Raw genomic sequence first — 23611 nt, forward strand, 5'->3', positions numbered from 1 at the left:
ATGCTGGTCCTGATGGACCAGTAGTTCAGATTTGTACTTGCCCTGCAAATATTTTCACTGGCCCCACCTCAAAAAATGACATTGTTTATGTTCAGCACTATAATTTTGTGTCCAAAAGAAATACGGTTTTTATAGATTGTTACATTTTCTTGAAAATAAATAAATAACTTATTAGGTTTATCAATTGAAAATTATACAGCTATAATGTACAGTATAATGCATATACAGTAAATGTGTGACACTTTTAAATACTTAAACACACCTTTGCTGGTGACATACAGTGATTATAATTTTTGACCAATATTAAGTGATGCTTCCAAGACTATCAAAAATCATTCTCGCAATTTTAACAAAACCATTTTTATGTAATCTAGCTATATATAAATCTCCAGAATTCACAACAGCAATGTTAAGAACAACACAGAAACCCAAATATTTAGGTTTGCATGTCATGAAAACACATGTATACATGTATATGATCAACAAAAGTAAGATGTAGTGACTGCAGCACTGGTCTGAGCAAGTTACATTTCCTTTAACTGGCCCTAAACCCTGTCACACTGGCCCTGGGCCATCGGGCCATTCTTATTGTTGATCTGTATGAAATTCAGATAAAGATAAACATTAAAAGTTCATTTAAATGACATAAACTGTTTTACATTTCTGAACAGGGGAAACAGCTGGAGAAGAAGGAGGCTGAACTAAAGGCGCTGGATGCCTTCTATAGGGAGCAGATCACACAGCTAGAAAAGAAGGTTGGTGTCTTTCTGTCAAACAGGAAGTTTATCAGTTTATCCTGCTGGTTCTAACCACTTTTAAAAGTGTTTATTTATTTATTTTTTCAATGCTTAATGTTTTGACTGTTGACTGGTTGAATAGCAACACAGATGTCAAAGTTCATGATTTTAGTGTATAGATTCTCCAATACCATGGTACGTCACCTGTGCCATTTTTCTTACCTTTACTTCTCCTCAATTTTGAATCAGCTTTGAAATTTCTGGCTTTTAAGTTCTCTCATCCCGTATAATTTTCACAGCCGGCCCTGACATTTTCGAGAAATAAAACTTATGATGTGGAGCCTTAAGGAAATTTATGCGTAAGCAGACAGCAGACTAAAGATCATTGGGTATCTAAGAACTCATTTCCATGCTGTTGTTCTTTTTCTGCTTAATGCAGAGCTTCAGTTGATAAAGAAGAGACGCCTCTGTTTGTACAACTCTTGCTACGCAGTAAAATTTGAGGATGAAAGCTACTACTAGCTATCATCTACTACCACATCTTTGCATTCTGTCTCTTTCAGTGTGTGATAATGTCTAAGCAGGGACATTTTCCACAGTCCTACCTTCATCCATCTATCATCTATAAATGACTGGACAAAGATCATAATGGTCTTTTCACCACCGAAGTGGGATTCTGAAGTGCTTTGGCTCCATTGGATGGGCAGCAACACCATAACTGCCTTTATCTGCTGAGTTCCCACCTTGATTGACCCCCATTGGTGAAGAAAAAAAAAAACTGAATAAAGTCACATTAAATGGAAAGGGCTTTAGCCAAATTCTCAAAACCATTCAGCTATTGGCAAATAAAGTCAGAGTCACTCTCCAAGATTTGTGATTTTCCTTACTCCCTCTCTCTAGTTCAGTTTCTCTCTCTTGCCCTCCCTCTCCCATTTTTTTCCCCCCTATGCTCTCTCTCTGAGGTCTTATCGACTGCATGCAGCAGGCAAAAATTTAGATTTGTTTCTTTACCCTCTCCACCAACATGCCGTAGGAAAGCAGTCCAGCGTATAACAGTGGTCGTGCTGTATGAAAGTGGGCGTCCATAAAAAAGGCATTTTTTGCATGGTTGAGTAACCTTATTTCCCAGAATGCAGAGCAATAGATGAAGAACCAATGGGAAAGAAACATTACAAGCTAGTTGTAGGAATGTTAAATTAAGTGATTAAGGAATTCAACATTACTATGCAACTGCGATACACTATTTAAAAACCACTGAACAAGACACATTATAACTTAGTTTTCTAGTATCATAAAATGTATTTTGTAGAATACAGTGGTTACCTTATTATCTAAGAAACAGTTATCAAAATAGTTGTTAGTTGCAGACTTAATGCAAAGTAATATTTAAAGAACCACTGACATAGAAACATCATATCCTAGTTGCGGAGTAACATCCATCAAATTTGCATTGAATGCTGTGGTTTATTACCTAATTTCCCTGATTGCAAAGTTGGGTTGTAACAAATAATCACTTAAATTAAGATTCAAAATATTTGACAACAAATGTCATTATTGTTTAGATGGCTCTGGGCACTGTGGAAGATTTTTTGTGGAGGATTTTTTCTTGATTATTCAAAGAAATAATCGACAGATTAATCGATTATTTAAATAGTTTTATGTTACAGCTGTAATGCAAACCAGTATTTGGAGAACCACTGACAAAGAAATATTTAACCTACTTGTGTAGTAACAGCCAACTAATTTAAGGTGATTGACCTACGTTTTTCCTGAAATGCAAAGCAATATTTGAAAAACAACTGACAAAGAAACATTGTAACCTAGTTTAAATAATCGGTAGCTTAATTGATAATCAAAATATTTGTTATAACATTATTACCTAGTTGTGTAGAAATGCTAAATAAATTTGCTTGAATACAGTGGTTGGATTACCTTATTTCCCGGAATTAAAAGTAGGTTCGCAACAACTAATCGATAAAAATGTATAATGAAATTAGTTGACATCAGTATTGTTTAGTTTGCTCTGGGTGCTGTGGAAGTAGTAGAATAACATGTTTTTGATTTTTTTATTACTTAAAGAATGAATTGGCAGATTAATCGATTATAATAAAATGTTTGGTTAGTTGCAGTCGTAATGCAAAGCAATATTTTAAGAACCACTGACAAAGAGCCATTGTAACCTAGTTGTGTATTAACATCCAACAAATTACCATTGAATATAATAGTTGTTACCTTATTTTTCACAATGCAAAACAATCTGAAGAACCTCTGACAAAAGGCCACATCCACACTAATAAGTTTTTGTTTGAAAACGGCTCTAATTCACACTGAAACGCCATTTTCCGTGACCGAAAGCTGAGACCACACTCTCTAACACCGCATACTTTGGAAAATGATAACATTAGTAATTTAAGGAACAAGTGTTCAGATGAAAACGAATTAGTGTAGACATTCGAAACTAGCTGCGTATTAACGTTGAATTCCTCCTCTCTTTTTTTTTAAATGTATGGTATCGCTTTTATCTCAAGCGACTACAGACTACTCTCATTAGATGCAATATTCTTATTCTCTCTAACAAACGTCTTATTTGGGACAAGAGAATAACCCAGCCACCTTGACAGCTTTAGAGAGATAATTTCTCTTTATTTGATTCCCTCACTTTGTTCAGCTCCTCTAGCTTTGTTCATTTAAGCTGTATTAAGAGGGTTGCTCACTCACTGGCTTGAAGAATTGCCTCTGTTTATTCACTTCAGGCCCAGTGATTCAGAGGAAGGAGATGGAGATGAATGTTTTGGGTAGATGCTTCATTGTGATGGGAAAACAAAGGATCGCAAAGGGAAATATTAGCACTGTGGGATGGCATCCATGGTGGCGTTTCCGAGCTGATAATTTAACGCTTGAGTCTCTCAAAAGAGGGGATTTGTTCCACGGTGTACAGTTAATATTGTTCGCATGCAGCAGATTTACACTCCGCTGTATTTCAGACAGGTTTATAATGCAGTTCCTGTCCGCCTGTCTATATAAAGTCTACGTTACTAAAATTTTACTGCACGTTAACTTGAAGGATGTCCATATAGGGGGCAGTGATGGCTCAGTGGTTAAGGTTCTGGGTTACTGATCAGAAGGTTGGGGGTTCAAGCCCCAGCACTGCCAAGATGCCACTGTTGGGCCCTTGAGCAAGGCCCTTGACCCTATCTGCTCCAGGGGCACTGTATTATGGCTGACCCTGCACTCTGACCCCAGCTTAGCTGGGATATGTGAAAAAAAGAATTTCACTGTATATGTGCAAATGTATAATGTGTGATAATTAAATTATAATTAAATTATTTGGTAAGATATAAAATGAATACTGTTTGTTTTCAATGAATATGGAGCAGTTGGTGCACATGATCCGACATTGCACTACTTGCCCGTATCAATAAAAGTGGCAAAAGTCTGAAAATAAACCGAAATTAATACTGGACAGTTGGCTTCAAGTAAACATAAAATGGGATTCGCAACCCATTTTACTTCCCTGATGTGATTTACGCATTACATGGCTATGACTTGAGCTAAAGACTGTTGGCCAAACCATTTCAAAAGGAAATATTTCAGCACAGGAAAGACAAGTGCGCTCGTCAAGCATTTTCTTGGGTTCCTCTATGTTTCTTTCCTGACAGATGGCATGGAAATGGTTAACTAAATTTATGCCACAAGTATTCGTCAGGGCACAAGGGGGTGGTCTGCTTTGTGTCAATCTCTGTCATTTGGCTCAAGTCGGGCACAGGCTGTGAGGATTAATGGCGACCCAGTACTAATTACAGTGATATCATCATAAATAAACATTCGACAATGGGAGCCCCCACCCATACACGTACACGCACTCGCACGCTTGATATCTCGTACACACTGAGGTTACAGACGAGCTCACTTCTGTCTAATAGCAAATGGGATCAACCCAGTGTGTCAGATGCCCCAGTATTTATATTTACCTCATTACAAGAAAGCGCCGTTTGCCAAAGGGATCAGAAGCTGGCAATAAAAGGCACAAAGAGTGTTTGCAGTCAGGCTTTGGTTGCCGTGTGACAGAGTCAGACCAAGGGAGAGGGATAATGCGGGCAGTTGGCATGTCTGCTCAGACTACCTTTACGCCAACAGGGGGGTGGGTTGTTGAGGTGGGGGGTGGAGGGTGGGTTATATTAATGACAGGCCTATGAGAGATGCAACATCTACGTCTCGCTTCTCCCAGTTCTCGTCGATGGCAGGTGTGGCATAAGAAGACTATCTCTGGAGTTCAGGCACCCTAATGCAAGAATATTCTCCATGCAACAAGTTATCACAGCAAATGTGGTGTTTTTTCCCCCTCTTTTTGAAGGTGGTACGCATAATCGCTTGACATCCATAAATTCTCCCGAAGATGGTGAGGTAGCGCTGTTGAAAGCAAAGGCAGTAAACAGCAGCATTCTGCCACCGTTTTGCATTAGCACTAGCGATCGCTAATCCTGCTAAAGCTTCTCCACTCATGTCTGCATCCCGTTCTTAGCTGCCTCGCACTCTCTAGACAATATTTTTTTTATTGCCCCGCCGTTTTAGCCCTCCCGCCTTGCATTCTCCCTTGTCACCAGTTGCAAAGCACTTTGAAGCACTTGAGCGTGGGTACGAGATAATAATCCTCCTGAAATCCTGCCAGCCGTACTGACATGCTGTCGACGGGCGCCCTCACTCTAAAAAAATTCCCTAACCAGCTGTGCAGACTTCACCTGGACTCAGAGGACAGAGAGGCTAATCTCTGCTACTCTCTCTGGCCTTGGTGCGCCCATGCCAACACTGGCAAATCTAAAATGAATTTGCTTTCAAGCTTCAGGGCAAAAATGAATCGTATTTAAAACTTCAGGGTTTTTTCTTAAGCAGAATTATAATATATAATATATATTTTTCCATCCAGCGTGCTGTGTTGGATGTACGTGTTTGTCAGGGGCCCCAGGGGTGTAATAGCTCGTTGGCTCTGTAATGGCAGTGAGCAGGGAGGTGGAGCAGCATTACAATCACAATGCCGGAGAAGAGGATTTTAGTTTTGGCCATTTTTGCTGTGTTGCAGAAAGTAAACGCTGATGTGTTGAAGAGCACATGCCTGATCATGTTGTGTCTGTTTATTCAGCCTTATCAAATATTCATATTTGTGTTTCTTGCTTGACTCGGTTATTTCATCACCCACAGTAAGTCTGAAAATGGGCTTCACAGTTATTCAATACAGTATAATATGTGTTCACTATGTCATCATCAGTGTTTATAGCTTTACATTTTAATTTGTCATGAGCAACCTTTCTACTTTTATACAAAAACTTGACAGAAACATTTACCAAATCAACCAAAAAGTGCTTTCAGAATTGGTCTCCAACAGTGAGAGTTAAACAGACCTTTTGGCAAGTATGCTATTAGCCATCTAAGGCAGTAACAAACAGTAATATAAAGAAGTGGAACCCTCAAAAGAACTCATCACAATTGGTTTTTTGACAACTTTGTATACTTATGATTGGGTTATTTAGCTATTTAATGTTTATTAAGCTTGGAAAATGACACGATGACACAGTAATTGTGCCGCACTGCTTTTAATATGAAGACCCTGTTTACACCTGCTATTAAACATTTTGGGTAATCCAATCACATGTGGTCAGTGCTAAATACAGGTCTAAACCGGGTCTAAAATATTTTGTGATCGAATCACTAAAACCACATATGAATGTGGTAAAAAACGTATATGACCACATCTCATTTGAGGTGTAAACGCGAATCTGTCCTGAATACGTCCTGGACTGCAGTGAAGCATCACCCCTCACCTGTCAATCAACCGCTGCGCTGAAACAAGAGTTTAAATTTTGCCGGCTACAAGCGGCTTTAAAAGGAAATAACCATCTGATTGTAAAAATTAAAAAAGCGGATATATACACAAGATCTTCTTCAGTGTATCTGATATACACTTATGAGAAGCACAAACATCTGCAGCTCAGGTTAATACAGGTAATCCACTAAAATAATGGACAATTCTGCTAGAAATGTTGCTTTTGTGCTAAGATTAAATTTCAGCTGCATCTGGGAGAAGTAGCGCACCATTTCTTTGTCTTTTCTGACTTTGTTGTGCTTTAATATCATGCAGTAACACACTGACATAGTGATTGATGTATGTCGTCATGAAACGGAGACCCTTCCCTCCAAATCCGATCACAAGTGGTCCAGGAGATGTATTTAAACTACCAGTTGTAAACAGCTATGTGTCTCTACTAACCACAAGTGATCGGATTACCCGAGACGCATCTTAGTAACAGGTGTAAATGGGGTCTAAATGTTCTCCACAAAACGAGGTGGTTGTTATAGTCTTACAGCAAAGAGTAATGCATACTTTCTTTATAATACTCTAATGGGGTTGCAGTCAAAACCAACATTGGACATAAGTGATGCTTAAAGGGATAGTTCACATAATTTATTCATCCTCATGTTGTTCCAAACCGAACGTTAGCAGAATGTTTGCCTCAGTCACCATTAACTTTCTATGCATCATTTTTTTCCCCCATACAAGTGAATGGTGACTGAGGTTTTTATTCTGCCTGACATCTTCATTTTTGCTCCATGGAAAAAAGGAACAATATGAGGGTGACTAAATGATGCCAGGATTTACATTTTTGGGGGAACTACCCCTAAAACTCTTAAGGTTTTTGTAACGTTCTTGCCTGGCACAGCCTGCATTGATCCTCCAGTGCTGATTCCTGTCAGTCACAGGAAGTGCCCATCCTTGGGAGGAAGCCTTGCAGCAAATGCTCCCTGCCATGAAGTATAACAGCCCGATACAGATTAAAAAGATGATTGGATTAGAAATGCAGAAGCTGTGACTGAAAAGGCGAGGGTGTCACTGATGGACAGTGCCAGGCAAAGAGGAGAATAGCAAACCAGGTGCCAGCTGCTTGATTATAACTAACAAATCCCTTCCTACAGGAAGGGCAGCTCAGCACTAATGCATTCAAGGAGGCAAGAGGGGGTTTTCGGTTTGGTAACCCCTTATCTTTCTTTTCTATGTTCTCATTTAGAGTCACTTGTTCATTTCAAGCAAAAATCCATCAATCCAGTGTCCACCGCTGAATAGCAGCTGGTCAGATATCATTATGTTGCAAAGAATACATGGAAAAAAAATTACATACAGGCTTTGAGAGTATCCAAAGGCTCAGTGTAAATCCCAACTATTGCATGAAATCTGTACGTTCTGCTTTTCAGTCCCCGAATCAGTGTCCTGATCTCTTGGAGATCTCTTGTTATTGAGGATTAGTTTTGTTTTACAGCATTAAATGTTTCCCACTGGCATGAAAATGACCCTAAATTGAAGATCTGTCAGGGATTGCTCACTGAAAGGATAAAGAGATTCTGGAAATATATTCAGGTCAGTGTGTCGGTAATCCTGACAGGCTGCATCACCCTCTGAACAGTTTTTTTCTCTGGATTTTACATATGTTATACAGTAGGTGCCGCCCACATGCTATTTAACACTTGGCTTCTATAGCTTTAAAATGTCTCCAGAATGAGATCCAATGCTTTGATAATATTGCCTGCGATGACGAAATATTTTGACATGAAACAACTCAAAAACAGTTTTTTTACTTCGATAATAATGCATTTCTGAGTGAAAGAGGATATTCGACTAGAAAAAAATGTTGGATAGGATTTCCATTTATCCATTGGGAATTGATTAGATTGTGAAAAGTGGGCATTTCTTACTTGAGTTTACAGTCAAGAGAGCATGACAGATTGATTGCAAATAGTAAAAAAAAAGCCATTTAAAAGGCTCTGTAACATAACCTTTAATTAAATGAAATGAAATGTTTTCACGGTCTATTTCTTTTACATTTTTTATGCATTTTGTTTTCTCGGGTCAAGCCTTAGTGCAAGGACTAAGGAGTGTGCAAAAAAGCAAAACAAAATAAGTCATTAATAATTTAAATGTAAAAATAATGTTTGTCCCTTGATTTCATGTCATAAGTGTTATCAATGTTAAAAACTTGTATTTTGAAAATACAAAAAGTTGTGGAAAAGAACTTCCCAGACGAAAGTTCAGAGGAAGAAGAGGCTGCTCAATTGTGCATACAGTGATTTTCCCACCATGTTGAATATGTTATTTATTTACATTTTAACTGTAATTTTTTTCACATGGTTCATGTAAATGTGTCATTTATGTTACATTGTGTAATATTCATGTGAAAGATTTTTATTGGGGAAAATCTGATCAATGGTGTGTTTTGTGATGCTTTTGACACCATCTTAGAAAATTCATCTTTTAGAGAATTTTTCACTGGTGTAATCGTCACTGGCATTACAACACTTGTATCATTTGTGAAACAAAATTAAATAAAAAAACAATAAAGAACAAAGTTGTCCTTTATGATTAAAATAAAGTCAAGATGTTAAAAATGTTTTACCCTTAGCTTTTATGGGCTAAAACTGAACTGAACTGAATTCGGGTTGTCAAAGTTTTTTTAAATTGACCCAAACATATAAGTAGCTTGAGAGTTTAAGGTATACCGCTCGGTTGTGTCATTCGCAGTACATCATTGAAGTGGGCAGGTGCTGCACAGCTCGTTTGGTGCGCTTTGCAATTTTCTGATTGGTGGATCTTTTTCTGCTGGATCATGGGTAATGTTCTTCACCAGGAATTCTGCTATTAAATAAGATTTATTTTTTTTTAAATGATGTTGAAATATTATGGATGGATGGCTACAACTAAGCATATACCATCGATTAACAACCTCAGAGCTCACGGTTGGTCTGTGTTTAAAGGTTTATAATTTATCATTATTAATCAATTCCCCTATGACAAAAACAATAATCCTTACTGTACTTCTTGAACCAGACTGTTGCGCTGTAGACAGATGACAGTTACCTTCCTGAAACGCAGCTGGTGAAACTGTTAAACCTTCAAGTTATCACATTTAGAAGAAATTCTACAAAGACAATTTTGTTTTCTTTTGAAATATGTGATCTAATAAATCATATGACCAGGAAATTGTTTCAAGACAGTAAACTGAGTCTAATTTGTTTTTATGTTTGCTTTAAAAGATCCATTTGTTTGGTTCTTGCTGGTAAATTATGGAGCTACAACAGTGACCAAAGTATTTGAATATAAATTTGTTCATTTGAATTCTAGGCATGTGACATTCAACAAAACTGAAGATTTTCCTGGTGTATTTTTTACATTTAAATTTTTTTTTAAATAGCAGATGTTTTGTTTTTTATTTATTTTTAGAGGTGGAAATAGCTATAAAATTCAGATTATGGAATTTAAATCTTTAGTCATTGTTCTACCTCCACAGTAAATGGCTTTGTATCCTCTTGGTTGATTGCATCACAGTTCTGAATCAACCATCCCAACATTTCCCCTGTGTTATGTGCTTCACGCCTCATTAAAACCATTAATATTTTAAGAGTAGTTGTCTTTATGGACTTCAAAAACCACACTTAAACATATTCATCTGACATGAGAGATGGAGAGAATGGAATTACAAAGCTTCAGTCTCCTTTCTTAACTGATAACTTTTAGTTCAGTGCGTGTAATTTATGATCAAGGAGGTCAAAGGTCATTGGTAAGCAGTAGATTGTGGGATAAGAGAAACTTCGTTGGTGACCAGAAGTTATTCATTATTTTATTGTTTGTTTCAGAATGAGGAGCGCTTCAAGTTGTCTGCTGAACAATTCCACACTGCTGCAGCCAGGAGTGAAGCCAGCATAAAGTAAGAAGAGATCACTGTACAACCAGAAACGGTTGGCAAACCCTATTAATTTCTCAAGCATAAATTCACCCACAATTGTGTGATACTCTGCGTAGCCATTAGCTAGTACAAATTATACAACAAAAAAAACGAAATCACTGACATTCAAAATTAATATTTCCTTCATATTGAAATTAAGTGAGAAAATGTTCAAGATTAAAACAAATATTTATAAGGATTAAAGTGGTTGCTAAAAACATCCTTTGGGTTCAGCGCAGAATTTAAAGGGGTTACGACATGCCTTTTTTATTATTATTATTATTATTATTTTTTATAATTTCAATATGTTCCTTGTGGTTCATTAATAATATTATGAAGAAAAAATATGTGCACAAAAAAAAAAAACGTCATATATTTGTAAAACATGATAATTTTCCACCCTCTTTCTAACCCTCTGTCGGAAAAGGTCGGTTTTGGTGTTGCTTCTCCTTTAAGACTTGACAGTAAATGCCCACTGTTTTGATTGGCTCTCTGCTCTTGACTGGCCTGTTCTCTCCTCGCCGTCTCACTGCTCATCACTACTAGGCAGGGCCAAGGAAGTAATAAGGTAAATTAGGCATTGACGTGTTGTTGTGGAGGCGGTCTGATGCAAATGGCTACCACAGTGTGACATCACGAAGTAAAGGATGAGTCGTTTCGGCAGCTTGATTTTAACAAATGCACTTTTTGCAGTGAGGAGGAAGATTTGAGTTCTGAAACTCAGTGTGTTTTTATAGTACAATGACCGCTTTTATGTCAAAAGATCAAGTCATGACCCCTTTAACCTTAAAGAACAATCAAATGTTCCCTGAAAAAAATTTTTTTTTAATTGCCTAGCATGAAAAGGTTGGTGATCCAAACATGATGACTTGAAAGAGAATACTTTTAGTCGAGCAGGCGTAAAAATGTGTTGGTGCAATTTGATGGCAAGACCTCAAAGGTTGAGGTGCCAGTTTTAAAAAGCTGATGCCGACAATACTAATCAAACAAGGCTGAAAATAAAAGTGGTTATTTTGTTTTGGCTAATAACGACCTCATAATAATCTCTCCTTTCTAAGTTTTTAGTGCCTAGTAGGTGTTTCATCAAATTAATGATCATAGTTAGTGTCAAGGTAAGCCTTCTCTGCTCCTCTAGTTTACTCCCTGAAATAGTCTATAATTGACGATAAGGTCAAAAGTGTGGCTCTGCAGTTGCCTTGCTCTGTTGCTTTCAAAGAAATACAGCCTGGTTTCTATGGAGATAGGTTGTCGCTGTCCCTACTCGGCAAACAGTAAAATGAAAATAAGTGCAGCTAGGAGAAGCAGAGCATGCCAGAAAGGACACCCATATTCTCATTAACTTAAATAAAACAGCAGAGAAGCCGCCCCGCATTGATTATTTTTCTTTATCAACTTCTTGACCTGTTTTTCTACGAAACACCATGTCTCTGCAGTTCAGCTGGGTGGTCGCTATCTCTCTTTCACCTGCCTCTCTTAAAGCCATGTTGTGGAATTGCCGATATTGAATTGCAGTTAAAGCCAATTACTTTTCTCCTATGCAGGAGATGCAGGCACATTCTCTCTGGGTTAGAATGAAATCTCCGGCTGCTGTAATTAATGCAGATTGTTTATAGCTTGCCACGACCTTTCTGCATCCCTGAGCTGCTCGCCATTCTCTGACACTGAGGATCTTTCTATTTTTTTTTCTATAGTGCCTCTCTGCTTCCTTCCATTTTCTTCCTTCTCCACTTTGGCACGCCGTCTCTATGTATTACTGGGCACTCTCTCTATCTCTGTAGAGAGAACAATGACAGACCACTTTTGTAGTTGCCTAGGTTCTAGAAGCATATTTTGCCATTAACTTTCTCCTTAGGCATTTCAGAAACTTTTTCAATAAATAGCCTTGAACCAATCAAACCAACTTTGATATTAATTTGATCTGGTATTACAACATAACAACAAGAAGAAAACTATTTAAAAAATAAAAAATACAAATGTACTAGGTTGCGTATTAAAGTCAACATGAAACACTGTTTGCAACCCATTTTACTTGCATATTATTCAATGTAGGGTGAGTTTTTTGGGGGATTTCCATATTTGGGATATCCATATATACAGTTGAAGTCAGAAGTTTACATACACTTAGGTTGAAGTCATTAAAACTCAATTTTTAACCACTCCACAGATTTCATACACTTAGGTAGAAGTCGTTTAGGACATCTACTTTGTGCATGACACGAGTAATTTTTCCAACAATTGTTTACAGACAGATTGTTTCACTTTTAATTGACTATATCACAATTCCGGTGGGTCAGAATTTTACATACACAAAGTTAACTGTGCCTATAAGCAGCTTGAAAAATTCCAGAAAATGATGTCAAGCCTTCAGACAATTAGCCAGTTAGCTTATGATAGGAGGTGAACAGAATTGGAGGTGTACCTGTGGATGTATTTTAAGGCCTGCCTTCAAACTCAGTGCCTCTGGGAACATCATGGGGAAAATCAAAAGAAATCAGCCAAGACCTCAGAAAAACAATTGTGGACCTCCACAAGTCTGATTCATCCTTGGGAGCAATTTCCAAATGCCTGAAGGTACCACGTTCATCTGTACAAGCAATAGTATGCAAGTATAAGTACACCGTGGGACCACGCAGCCATCATACCGCTCAGGAAGGAGATGCATTCTGTCTCCTAGAGATGAAGGTAGTTTGGTGCAAAAAGTGCAAATCAATCCCAGAACAACAGCAAAGGACCTTGTGAAGATGCTGGAGGAAACATTTAGTATATCTACAGTAAAACGAGTCCTATATCGACCATAACCTGAAAGGCTGCTCAGCAGAGAAGAAGCCACTGCTCCAAAACCTCCATAAAAAAACAGACTACAGTTTGCAAGTGCACATGGGGACAAAGATTTTACATTTGGAGAAATATCCTCTGGCCTGATGAAAAAAAATTGAACTGTTTGGCCATAATGACCATTGTTATGTTTAGAGGAAAAGGGTGAGGCTTGCATGCTGAAGAACACCATCCCAACTGTGAAGCATGTTGTGGGGGTGCTTTGCTGCAGGAGGGACTGGTGCACTTCACAATATAGATGGCATCATGAGGAAGGAAAATTATGTGGATATTTTGAAGCAACATCTCAAGACATCAACCAGGAAGTTAAAGCTTGGTCGCAAATGGGTCTTCCAAATGGACAATGACCCCAAGCATACCTCCAAAGTTGTGGCAAAATGGCTTAAGGACTGAACTGTAGTACCTGTACATACTTTATATATCTTTATAGCTCTTGGGTAAACAAGCGAACATAATAAAACCGTACTGGCATACGTTAAGGCAAGGGTCAACTATATTATGAAGGCAGATTTGTGCCAAAAGGTTTAAATGTGTTCTTGGGACAAAGTTATTTTTCATAAATGTCAGCAGAGCTCAACAATAAGGATGTCCTACGGGGCCAGGTCCAGTGTGAGAGAGTTGGTAAACGAAAAGGACGCCCCGATCGGGCCAGTGCTGCGTTGTTGCTAAACAGTAGGCTATAGTCATTGATCTTGTAGGTCTGTTTTTATGCCTTGCAAACTTGGATTTGGACTTGAAACATTTGGATTTCTGTGAGATATTAAACATTGCTGTACTTGTCACCAAGGTAACTTTATCTAGCTGGCTGACATATATGAAGTTTTATTGATATTGACAACTGATGGTCTCGGAGGCATTGGAAAGAAAGGGTTAAAAATTACAAACCAATCAGCATGTTTTGCATGGTATGCCATTGTTTTCAAGCAAAGCTAGATTATTTTAAAGAACTTGAACATTTAATGAAAAATATAGGCTAAATATTATTTCTGGCAAACAAACATAAAAACATTTAAAAATAAAATGTATATATATATTTGTGGTGGGGCAAGTAAAAATCTGAACTACTGCAGAAAATGTTGAGCTGTTGAGCCCTGGTCAGGTCGGGGCATGTTGTCACATTTTAAATGTATTTTAAATGTCTAATGCAGGCATAGACTTAAAGAGAGGCGCAGATTTTGTTTCGGTGGTTGTGATGGTGGGGACACGTTCCCCCATCACCCCCCAAAGTTCACATGTAAGCTACACCAGTGGTTTAATAGCAGGTTCCACTGTGACAGCTTTTGTTTTATTTTTATTTATTTATTATTATTTTAGCATTTTTAATTTATGTATGTATGTGTGTGTGTGTGTGTGTGTGTGTATTATATAATACACATACACACAATATAATAAAATAGAATAGAATGTATATGGGGAGGGGTTGAAATGTAAGAGGGCTTAGTGATGAAAGTTGTTTCAATAACATGCAATTAATATTTCCTTTGAATCATTCAAAATAAGACCAGGAATGGGTATTAAAAAAGTAAATGGTAAATGTTGATTTCATGATGTTCACTCTGCACTTTTTGTGCATCTATAAAGAAAGATAGCAATCACTGAAAACATGTTTAAAATCCCAAATTCATTAGACAACACTTTTGATGTTGCCTTTATGTCGACAATACAAAAATAACACATTTGACCACAAAACCTGCAGATGGCTTGTGACTACTTCTCTCCCTGCATGCTTTGTGCTAGATTTGAAGAGGGATTTTAAACACTAATCTCACAAGGCCATCCCAGTGTGTGAGGTATCGTGTAGCGAGACAACAGATCATCAGATCGAGTGTGCATGATTTACGTGTGTAAGTGTTTGCGTTTGCTTGTTTTCTCGCGCATCTCTCTTGAGTCTTGCAGGTTTTGTACCAGCTGTTGGTGAGTGCCAGTCATAGGTGCAGGATCATTTAGATGCCAATAAGGAAATGTTTTGAGGTTATACAAATGATGTTGGCACCTGGGTAATGAACTCTCCCTGGGGATGGTCCATCTGCCAATCAGAGGACAAAAGAACATCTGTAGCCTATTTCATAGGTTTTTTTTTTTTTTGTGTTTTGTGAGTCTTTGTTATTAGTGTGACCTTGTTCTTTCATAAAACAACCTGCTCCAGAAATAGAACAATCTCTTTAAAGGGATAGTTAACCTAAAAATGAAAATTCTGTCATAATTCCCTCGCCCTCATATTGTTCCAAACCCATATGACTTTTTCTCTTCTGTGATACACGAAAGTAGATGTTAGGCTGAATAACAGCCTCAGTCACCATTCACTTTTATTGTATGGAGAAAAGGAGCTGGAAGTAAACTTTAAGCTTGACTGTGGTAGATGGGGAAATGTTCTGAAAACCTGTTGGAAGACATTATTTTTGTGTTTGGTGACGTTAATGGCCCAAAAAAATACACACTTTTAATTTGAAAGATTAGAAATTGCCAAGTCATTCTCTCCCCTAGTTTCTCCACTGGCTTAGGTACAGTTTGTTCTATCCATCCAATCCACTTGTTGGCAATGGTATTTCTGTTGCACAGCTTCGGGGAGCTTTAGTAAGCAGTTTTGCACTTCTACCTGCGTAGAGCTGATGTTTTAATCCTGGTTTTAATCTCTGTGGGTACGGCAGCATCCAGGCCCCCACTCCTGGAGCATGACAAGGCCGCTGTTTAATCTCCAACTGCCCCACAGGCCATAAACGGCTCAGGGTCCCTCTGTTGCCCGCCTCTACAACACATGGAGTTTTGAGACCGCCACGGCCATCCTACTTCATCTCCTGGCGAGAACTGCAAAACCAAACAAACAAAAAGCCTGCTTAGAAACTGTGATCGAGCTAAGGTGAACTTCTGAACCTACAGGGCTGTTAACCCTCTGGGGTCTGAGGGTGTTTTGGGCCCTGGAGACGTTTTGACATGCCTTGACATTTGTGCTTTTTCAGTTGCTTAAAAACATATTAATGGCTAAAGTCTGATAACACAGTATTCAGCACAAACTGGGCTACAATAATATGTGAACAACATGTATGTACATGTTTGTATTTTTGAGAAAATAACGTTTATGCGTGGTTTTTGAAAAAACAACAATTTTACCTCACTGAAATAAGGCCATATAACAGATACTAAACATTTGTTCACAAGACTTTTGAGAACTGGATCTTGTAGCCTAGAGTTTTTGCTACAAACATTATGTGAAAACCATCCTGATCACTCATTCATACAAAACAATATAGTCATTTAACTTTTGTAAGACACTTTTAGTGTTAGAAAGGCCATATGCAAGGAGGCGTGGATGATCATGAATATTGATGTGATTCACACCTGAGGAGACAAAGACCCCTCCCCTGAGAGAGAATGAATGTGAGGATACTTAATGATTGAATGTATTGTTTGTAGCTTATTAACAAAATCAAGTTTAAGTTAAAAGAAGTAATCTGACTATACATTTTCTTTACATAAAGAATTTACTTAAAAACTTTAGACCTACACTACCATTTAAAAGTTTTTAGATCTGTAAGATTTTTTAATGTTTTTAAAAGGTCTTTTCTGCTCACCAAGGCTGCATTTATTTGATCCAAAATACAGCAAAAACAGTGATATTGTGAAATATTTTTACAATTTAACTTAACTGTTTTCTATTTGAATATATTGTAAAATGCAATTTATTACTGCAGTCTTCAGTGTCACATGATCCTTCAGAAATCATTCTAATATGCTGATTTTCTAATATGGGCATATTTATAGCACATTTTACACATTTACACCTGAACAGATATTTGCAAGCACAAGCTTTGTTGATGATAATGAGGCAGCATAAACACTAGTTAAAATATAATCTAAACATTCATATTATTTTTATATCACATTACATATCATATTTATATCATACAGCATACAATTTAAATACCTGCTTTAGCCGAAACAACATTTAAATGTAACTAAAACTTGCCTATTAGGACATATTTCAAATTTCAATACTCTGAATCCTGGCTGACAAGTCTGGAAATAGTCCAACTAGTAAAGTATATACATGTTTATATAAAATAGCATGTCAACTAATATGTAAGTAAAACTAAATGACTTACTCATCCGAAATTGTATCCTCGGCTGGATCAAGTCGCTCTTCAAACGTTCATCATCGGATTTCCACTCTTCTTCTGAGGAAAATGTGAACTCTTCGTCATTATCCAGGTGCTTCCTCACCTGTGTAGCGTGCCATCTTCCAAACGCGCAGAAAAGCGAATGTACTTGATGCTTTTTAAGGCACAGTTGGGGGCGTTTACCATTTGCATTGATCGTCTCAGCACATTACCGTATGAATAGCGCGCTCTGCTGGTGGGTGTGATCACATTAGGGATAATTAGCTGAACCAGGAGAAACTGTACATCGCTTTGTTTCATACAGATTACATTTCAGGAGAATATTTTATTTAAAAGTAGACATTTTAAGCTTTCTTTAGACATATGTTTCATGTTTGTGTGATAAATATTTGCGGAGTTTCAGTTCATTTTTGTGACGTGTTTCAGAAAGATGCTCGCGGAGACAGAGACGGCTGAAAGCGCACCCTGTTTATTTTATAAAAGCACAAGGTATTGTTGTTATTGTGAGTGTACACAAATAAAAGTAGACCCTTTATAGTCTCTAATGATGTCTTACACTTATCTGTATGCCCAGAAATGACGGAGTATTTTAAGTTGTTTCCGCTGTTATGAGGAAAAAAATCCAGCAGGACGCGCCGGCAACTCTGATGGACCTGTCAGTCAGGGATATAATTTAGAATGTTGAAATTCACTATGTGAAGTGGTTGGCTATTCAAAGCGGGTGAATCTCACAGTCAACTGGTGCAGTCAAAACAACTTGGAGCTGAACATGCTCAAAACGGTGGAGATGATTGTGGACTTTAGGAGGAACACTCAAACACTGACCCCCTCACCATTCTAAACAGCACTGTGGCAGCAGTGGAGTCATTTACGTTCCTGGGCACTACCATCTCTCAGGACCTGAAGTGGGAGACCCACATTGACTCCATTGCGAAAAAGGCCCAGCAGAGGTTGTACTTCCTTCACCAGTTAAGGAAGTTCAACCTGCCACAGGCGCTGCTAATCCAATTCTACTCAGCAGTCATTGAGTCTGTCCTCTGCACTTCAATATCTGTCTGGTTTGGTGCAGCTACGAAATTGGATATCAGAAGACTACAAAGGACAGTTCGGACTGCTGAGAGGATTATTGGTTGCCCCCTGCCCTCCCTTCAAGAACTATACACTTCCAGAGTGAGAAAAAGGGCTGGTAAAATCACTCTGGACCCCACTCACCCAGCCCACTATCTTTTTGAACTGTTGTCTTCTGGCCGACGTTTCAGAGCTCTGAGCACCAGAACTGTCAGGCACAGGAACAGTTTTTTCCTCAGGCTATCCATCTCATGAACAGTTAAAACTGCCCATTGAGCAATAATTAATGTGCAATACACAGCTTATTCTTTTTATATTATCCAACACATCCAACCTCTTCTGCCATTACATTCCCTTGCACTGTATATAACAGATTTGTATTTAAATTTGCACTATGTGTGTGTATGTGTGTATATGTATATTTATATGTATGTGTATGTATGTATATATATATATATATATATATATTGTCTTATTGTGTATTCTATATGTACTTTATTTTCCATTTAATTTTTATTTTATTCTATTTTTATTTACTTTTTAATTATTTTTTATTATTATCTCTGTCCTGTTGCTGTATTGTATTGTTGTGCACTGGAAGCTCCTAACACCAAGACAAATTCCTTGTATGTGTAAGCATACTTGGCAATAAAGCTGATTCTGAAAAATGTGAATTCACCCAGAAATCAAAAGAAAAAAACTATATATATATATATATATATATGTATATATGTATATATGTATGTATATCAAATCAAATCAAATCAAATCACTTTATTGTCACACAGCCATATACACAAGTGCAATGGTGTGTGAAATTCTTGGGTGCAGTTCCAATCAACATAGCAGTCGTGACAGTGATGAGACATATACCAATTTACAATAACATCAAATTAACACAACACAATTTAAACATCTGTTATACACATAATTACACTCAACAATATACAAATAATAACATACACTGTACAGTATACAATACGCTGTTTTTGTTTTTTTTGTTTTTTACTATATAGGTACACATTATTCAATAAAAATTTAAAATTAAAATATATATATAAAAAAAAAGTATATATATATATATATATATATATATATATATATATATATATATATATATATATATATATATATATATAGAATGTACAGTATTGTACTGTATTGACATTCAGGCTGTCGGTTGATAGTCAGTTGTTAAGAGAGACATAATATAATAATAATATAATTTATGACAGTCCGGTGTGAGATATAAGAGTAATAAAGTGCAGTGCTGATGTATATTGATCATGAGAGATCAAGAGTTCAGAAGTCTGATTGCTTGGGGGAAGAAGCTATCATGGAGTCGGCTGGTGCGGGTCCTGATGCTGCGATACCGCCTACCTGATGGTAGCAGTGAGAACAGCCCATGGCTCGGGTGGCTGGAGTCTCTGATGATCCTCTGAGCTTTTTTCACACACCGCCTTGTATATATTTCCTGGAGGGAGGGAAGCTCACCTCCGATGATGCGTTTTGCAGTTCGCACCACCCTTTGCAGTGCTTTGCGGTTGTGGGCGGTGCTATTGCCGTACCAGGCGGAGATACAGCCAGTCAGGATGCTCTCTACAGTGCAGGTGTAGAACCGTGTGAGGATGTGGCGGTTCATTCCAAACTTCCTCAGCCGTCTCAGGAAGAAGAGGCGCTGATGAGCCTTCTTCACAACGACTTCAGTGTGGATGGACCATGTGAGTTCCTCAGTGATGTGGACACCCAGGAACTTGAAGCTGCTGACTCTCTCCACTGGTGCTCCATTGATGGTGATGGGACTGTGTTCTCTGTCTTTTCTTCTGAAGTCCACCACAAGCTCCTTTGTCTTACTGACGTTGAGGGAGAGGTTGTGCTCCTGACACCAGTGTGTCAGAGTGTGCACCTCCTCTCTGTAGGCTGTTTCATCATTGTCAGTGATCAAACCTACCACCGTCATGTCATCAGCAAACTTAATGATGGCATTGGAGATATGTGTTGCCACACAGTCATGTGTGTACAAGGAATACAGTAGTGGGCTGAGAACACAGCCCTGTGGGGCTCCAGTGTTGAGGATCAGTGATGAGGAGATGTTGCTGCCTATTCTAACCACCTGGCGTCTGCTTGACAGGAAGTCCAGGATCCAGCTGCACAGCGAGCTGTTTAAGCCCAGAGCCCGGAGTTTCTCATCTAGCTTGGAGGGCACTATGGTGTTGAATGCTGAGCTGTAGTCTACAAACAGCATTCTCACATAAGTGTTCTTTTTTTCCAGGTGGGAGAGAGCAGTGTGTATTGTAGATGCAATGGCATGATCAGTGGAGCGGTTGTTGCGGTAAGCAAACTGCAGCGGGTCAAGATTGAGTGGCAAGACAGAGCAGATGTAATCTCTGATTAGTCTCTCAAAACATTTGCTGATGATGGGGGTCAGAGCAACAGGACGCCAGTTATTTAAACAAGTTATTTTTGATTGTTTTGGAACAGGCACAATGGTGGATGTTTTAAAGCATGTGGGGACCACAGACAAAGAGAGGGAAAGGTTGAAAATGTCCGTAAAAACACCAGCCAGCTGGTTCGCGCACGCTCTGATGACACGGCCCGGAATGCCGTCTGGACCCGCGGCTTTGCGGATATTCACCCGTCGGAAGGATCGGGTTACATCCGCTACAGAGACGGAGAGTGAACTAACCTCTGTAGCTTCAGCCGCGAGAGCTCTCTCCGCGAGGGCGGTGTTATTTCCCTCGAAACGAGCATAAAAAGTATTTAGCTCATCCGGTAGAGAGGCAGCGGTGTTCATGGCGGAGTTTTTATTCCCTTTAAAGTCCGTGATGATGTTAATTCCCTGCCACATGCTTCTAGAGTTGGTGGTGTTAAACTGTCCTTCAATCTTGCTCCTGTACTGGTGTTTTGCTGTTTTGATAGTTTTTCGGAGGGCATAACTGGCTTGTTTATGCTCCTCCGCATTCCCGGAATTAAAAGCAGAGGTCCGCACATTAAGTGCCGCGCGAACATCGCTATTGATCCACGGCTTCTGATTCGGATAGATTCGCACAGTTCTGGTCGGAATCACTTCCTCTACGCACGTTCTGATGAAACACATTACGCTATCAGCGTAAAGCTCGATGTCGTCATCAGAGGCAGACCGGAACATCTCCAAGTCCGTGTGATCAAAACAGTCCTGTAGCTTAGAGTCTGATTGGTCCGACCAGCACTGGATCGTTCTGAGGGTGGGTGCTTCCTGTTTCAGTTTCTGCCTGTAAGCGGGCAGAAGCAGAATGGAAGAGTGGTCCGATTTGCCAAATGGTGGGCGGGGGAGGGATTTGTAGCCATCCCGGAACGGAGAGTAGCAATGATCCAAAACCCGGTCCCCTCGTGTGTTGAAACTAATGTGCTGGTGATATTTTGGTGCGACTGATTTTAAACTGGCTTTATTAAAGTCCCCAGTCACAATGAACACGGCCTCAGGGTGCACGGTTTGTGTCGGCTTGTGGCGGGATGTACACAGCTGTGATAATGACCGCTGTGAATTTCCTCGGTAGCCAGAATGGTCGACACAGAAGCATAAGAAATTCCAGATCAGGAGAACAGAAAGACTTGATGGAATGTACGTTCCTCTGATCACACCAGGATTTGTTGATCATAAAACATACACCACCTCCTCTAGTTTTACCTGAGAGGTCTTTCGCTCTGTCCGCTCGGTGCATGGAGAACCCCGCGGGTTCAATGGCTGAGTCTGGAATCTCGGCAGACATCCAAGTTTCTGTTAGGCAGATAATGCAGCAGTCCCTCGTCTCTCGTTGGAAAGAGATCCGCGCTTTCAGCTCGCAAAGCTTGTTATCCAGAGACTGAACATTTGCCAGTAGAATAGTGGGTAGCGGGGGTCGATTTGCGCGGCGTCTTACTCTGATGAGAACGCCGGCTCTGTTTCCCTTTTTCCTCTTGCGTTTCCGCGGCCGTGCTGCCCAGACAAAGGGCTCCGCTGGCGTGTTTGTAAACAGCGGGTCGGCATTGAGGAATGTGAAGTCCGGTTTTCGGTGTGAGATCACTGAACCAATGTCCAAAAGTGTTTGTCTGTCGTAGACAATAAGGCAGACAACATCCAAGACAAAAAACATAAGAATTGTAAACAAAACAAACAAAACATTGCTATGTTGTGTCGGAGCTCGCAACGCAGCAGCCATACTCGGCGCCATCTTGATTCCGTATATATCCGTATATATATATATGTATGTATGTGTGTGTGTATATATATATATATATATATAAGTTTTTTTTCTTTTGATTTCTGGGTGAATTCACATTTTTCATTCACATATATGTATATGTATATATGGGCTAGAGACAAAAAGGACTGGACTGCTGCTGAGTGGTCCAAAGTTATGTTCTCTGATGAAAGTAAATTTTGCATTTCCTTTGGAAATCAGGGTCCCAGAGTCTGGAGGAAGAGAGGAGAGGAACACAATCCACGTTGCTTGAGGTCCAGTGTAAAGTTTCCACAGTAAGTGATGGTTTGGGGTGCCATGTCATCTGCTGGTGTTGGTCCACTGTGTTTTCTGAGGTCCAAGGTCAACGCAGCCGTATACCAGGAAGGTTTAGAGCACTTCATGCTTCCTGCTGCTGATCAACTTTATGGAGATGCAGATTTCATTTTCCAACAGGACTTGGCACCTGCACACAGTGCCAAAGCAACCAGTATCTGGTTTAAGGACCATGGTATCCCTGTTCTTAATTGGCCAGCAAACTCGCCTGACCTTAACCCCATAGAAAATCTATGGGGTATTGTGAAGAGGAAGATGCGATATGCCAGACCCAACAATGCAGAAGAGCTGAAGGCCACTATCAGAGCAACCTGGGCTCTCATAACACCTGAGCAGTGCCACAGACTGATCGACTCCATGCCACGCCGCATTGCTGCAGTAATTCAGGCAAAAGGAGCCCCAACTAAGTATTGAGTGCTGTACATGCTCATACTTTTCATGTTCATACTTTTCAGTTGGCCAAGATTTCTAAAAATCCTTTCTTTGTATTGGTTTTAAGTAATATTCTAATTTTCTGAGATACTGAATTTGGGATTTTCCTTAGTTGTCAGTTATAA

At 39.1% G+C, this 23611-nt stretch overlaps 1 protein-coding gene across 2 annotated transcripts in view; it reads left to right on the forward strand.

The window, feature by feature from the left end:
- The window catches only part of LOC127419310 (MICOS complex subunit mic25a-like), an 89059-nt gene that overhangs the window by 26895 nt on the left and 38553 nt on the right, over positions 1-23611 (forward strand). For both annotated transcript variants that reach the window (XM_051660628.1, XM_051660630.1), the window contains 2 exons: positions 672-755; positions 10413-10483. In XM_051660628.1, coding sequence (XP_051516588.1) covers positions 672-755; positions 10413-10483 — 155 coding nt within the window. The remainder of the gene's footprint in view (positions 1-671; positions 756-10412; positions 10484-23611) is intronic.

The sequence above is a fragment of the Myxocyprinus asiaticus genome, chromosome 28 (assembly GCF_019703515.2).
Source record: "Myxocyprinus asiaticus isolate MX2 ecotype Aquarium Trade chromosome 28, UBuf_Myxa_2, whole genome shotgun sequence".
NCBI classification, from domain to species: domain Eukaryota; kingdom Metazoa; phylum Chordata; class Actinopteri; order Cypriniformes; family Catostomidae; genus Myxocyprinus; species Myxocyprinus asiaticus.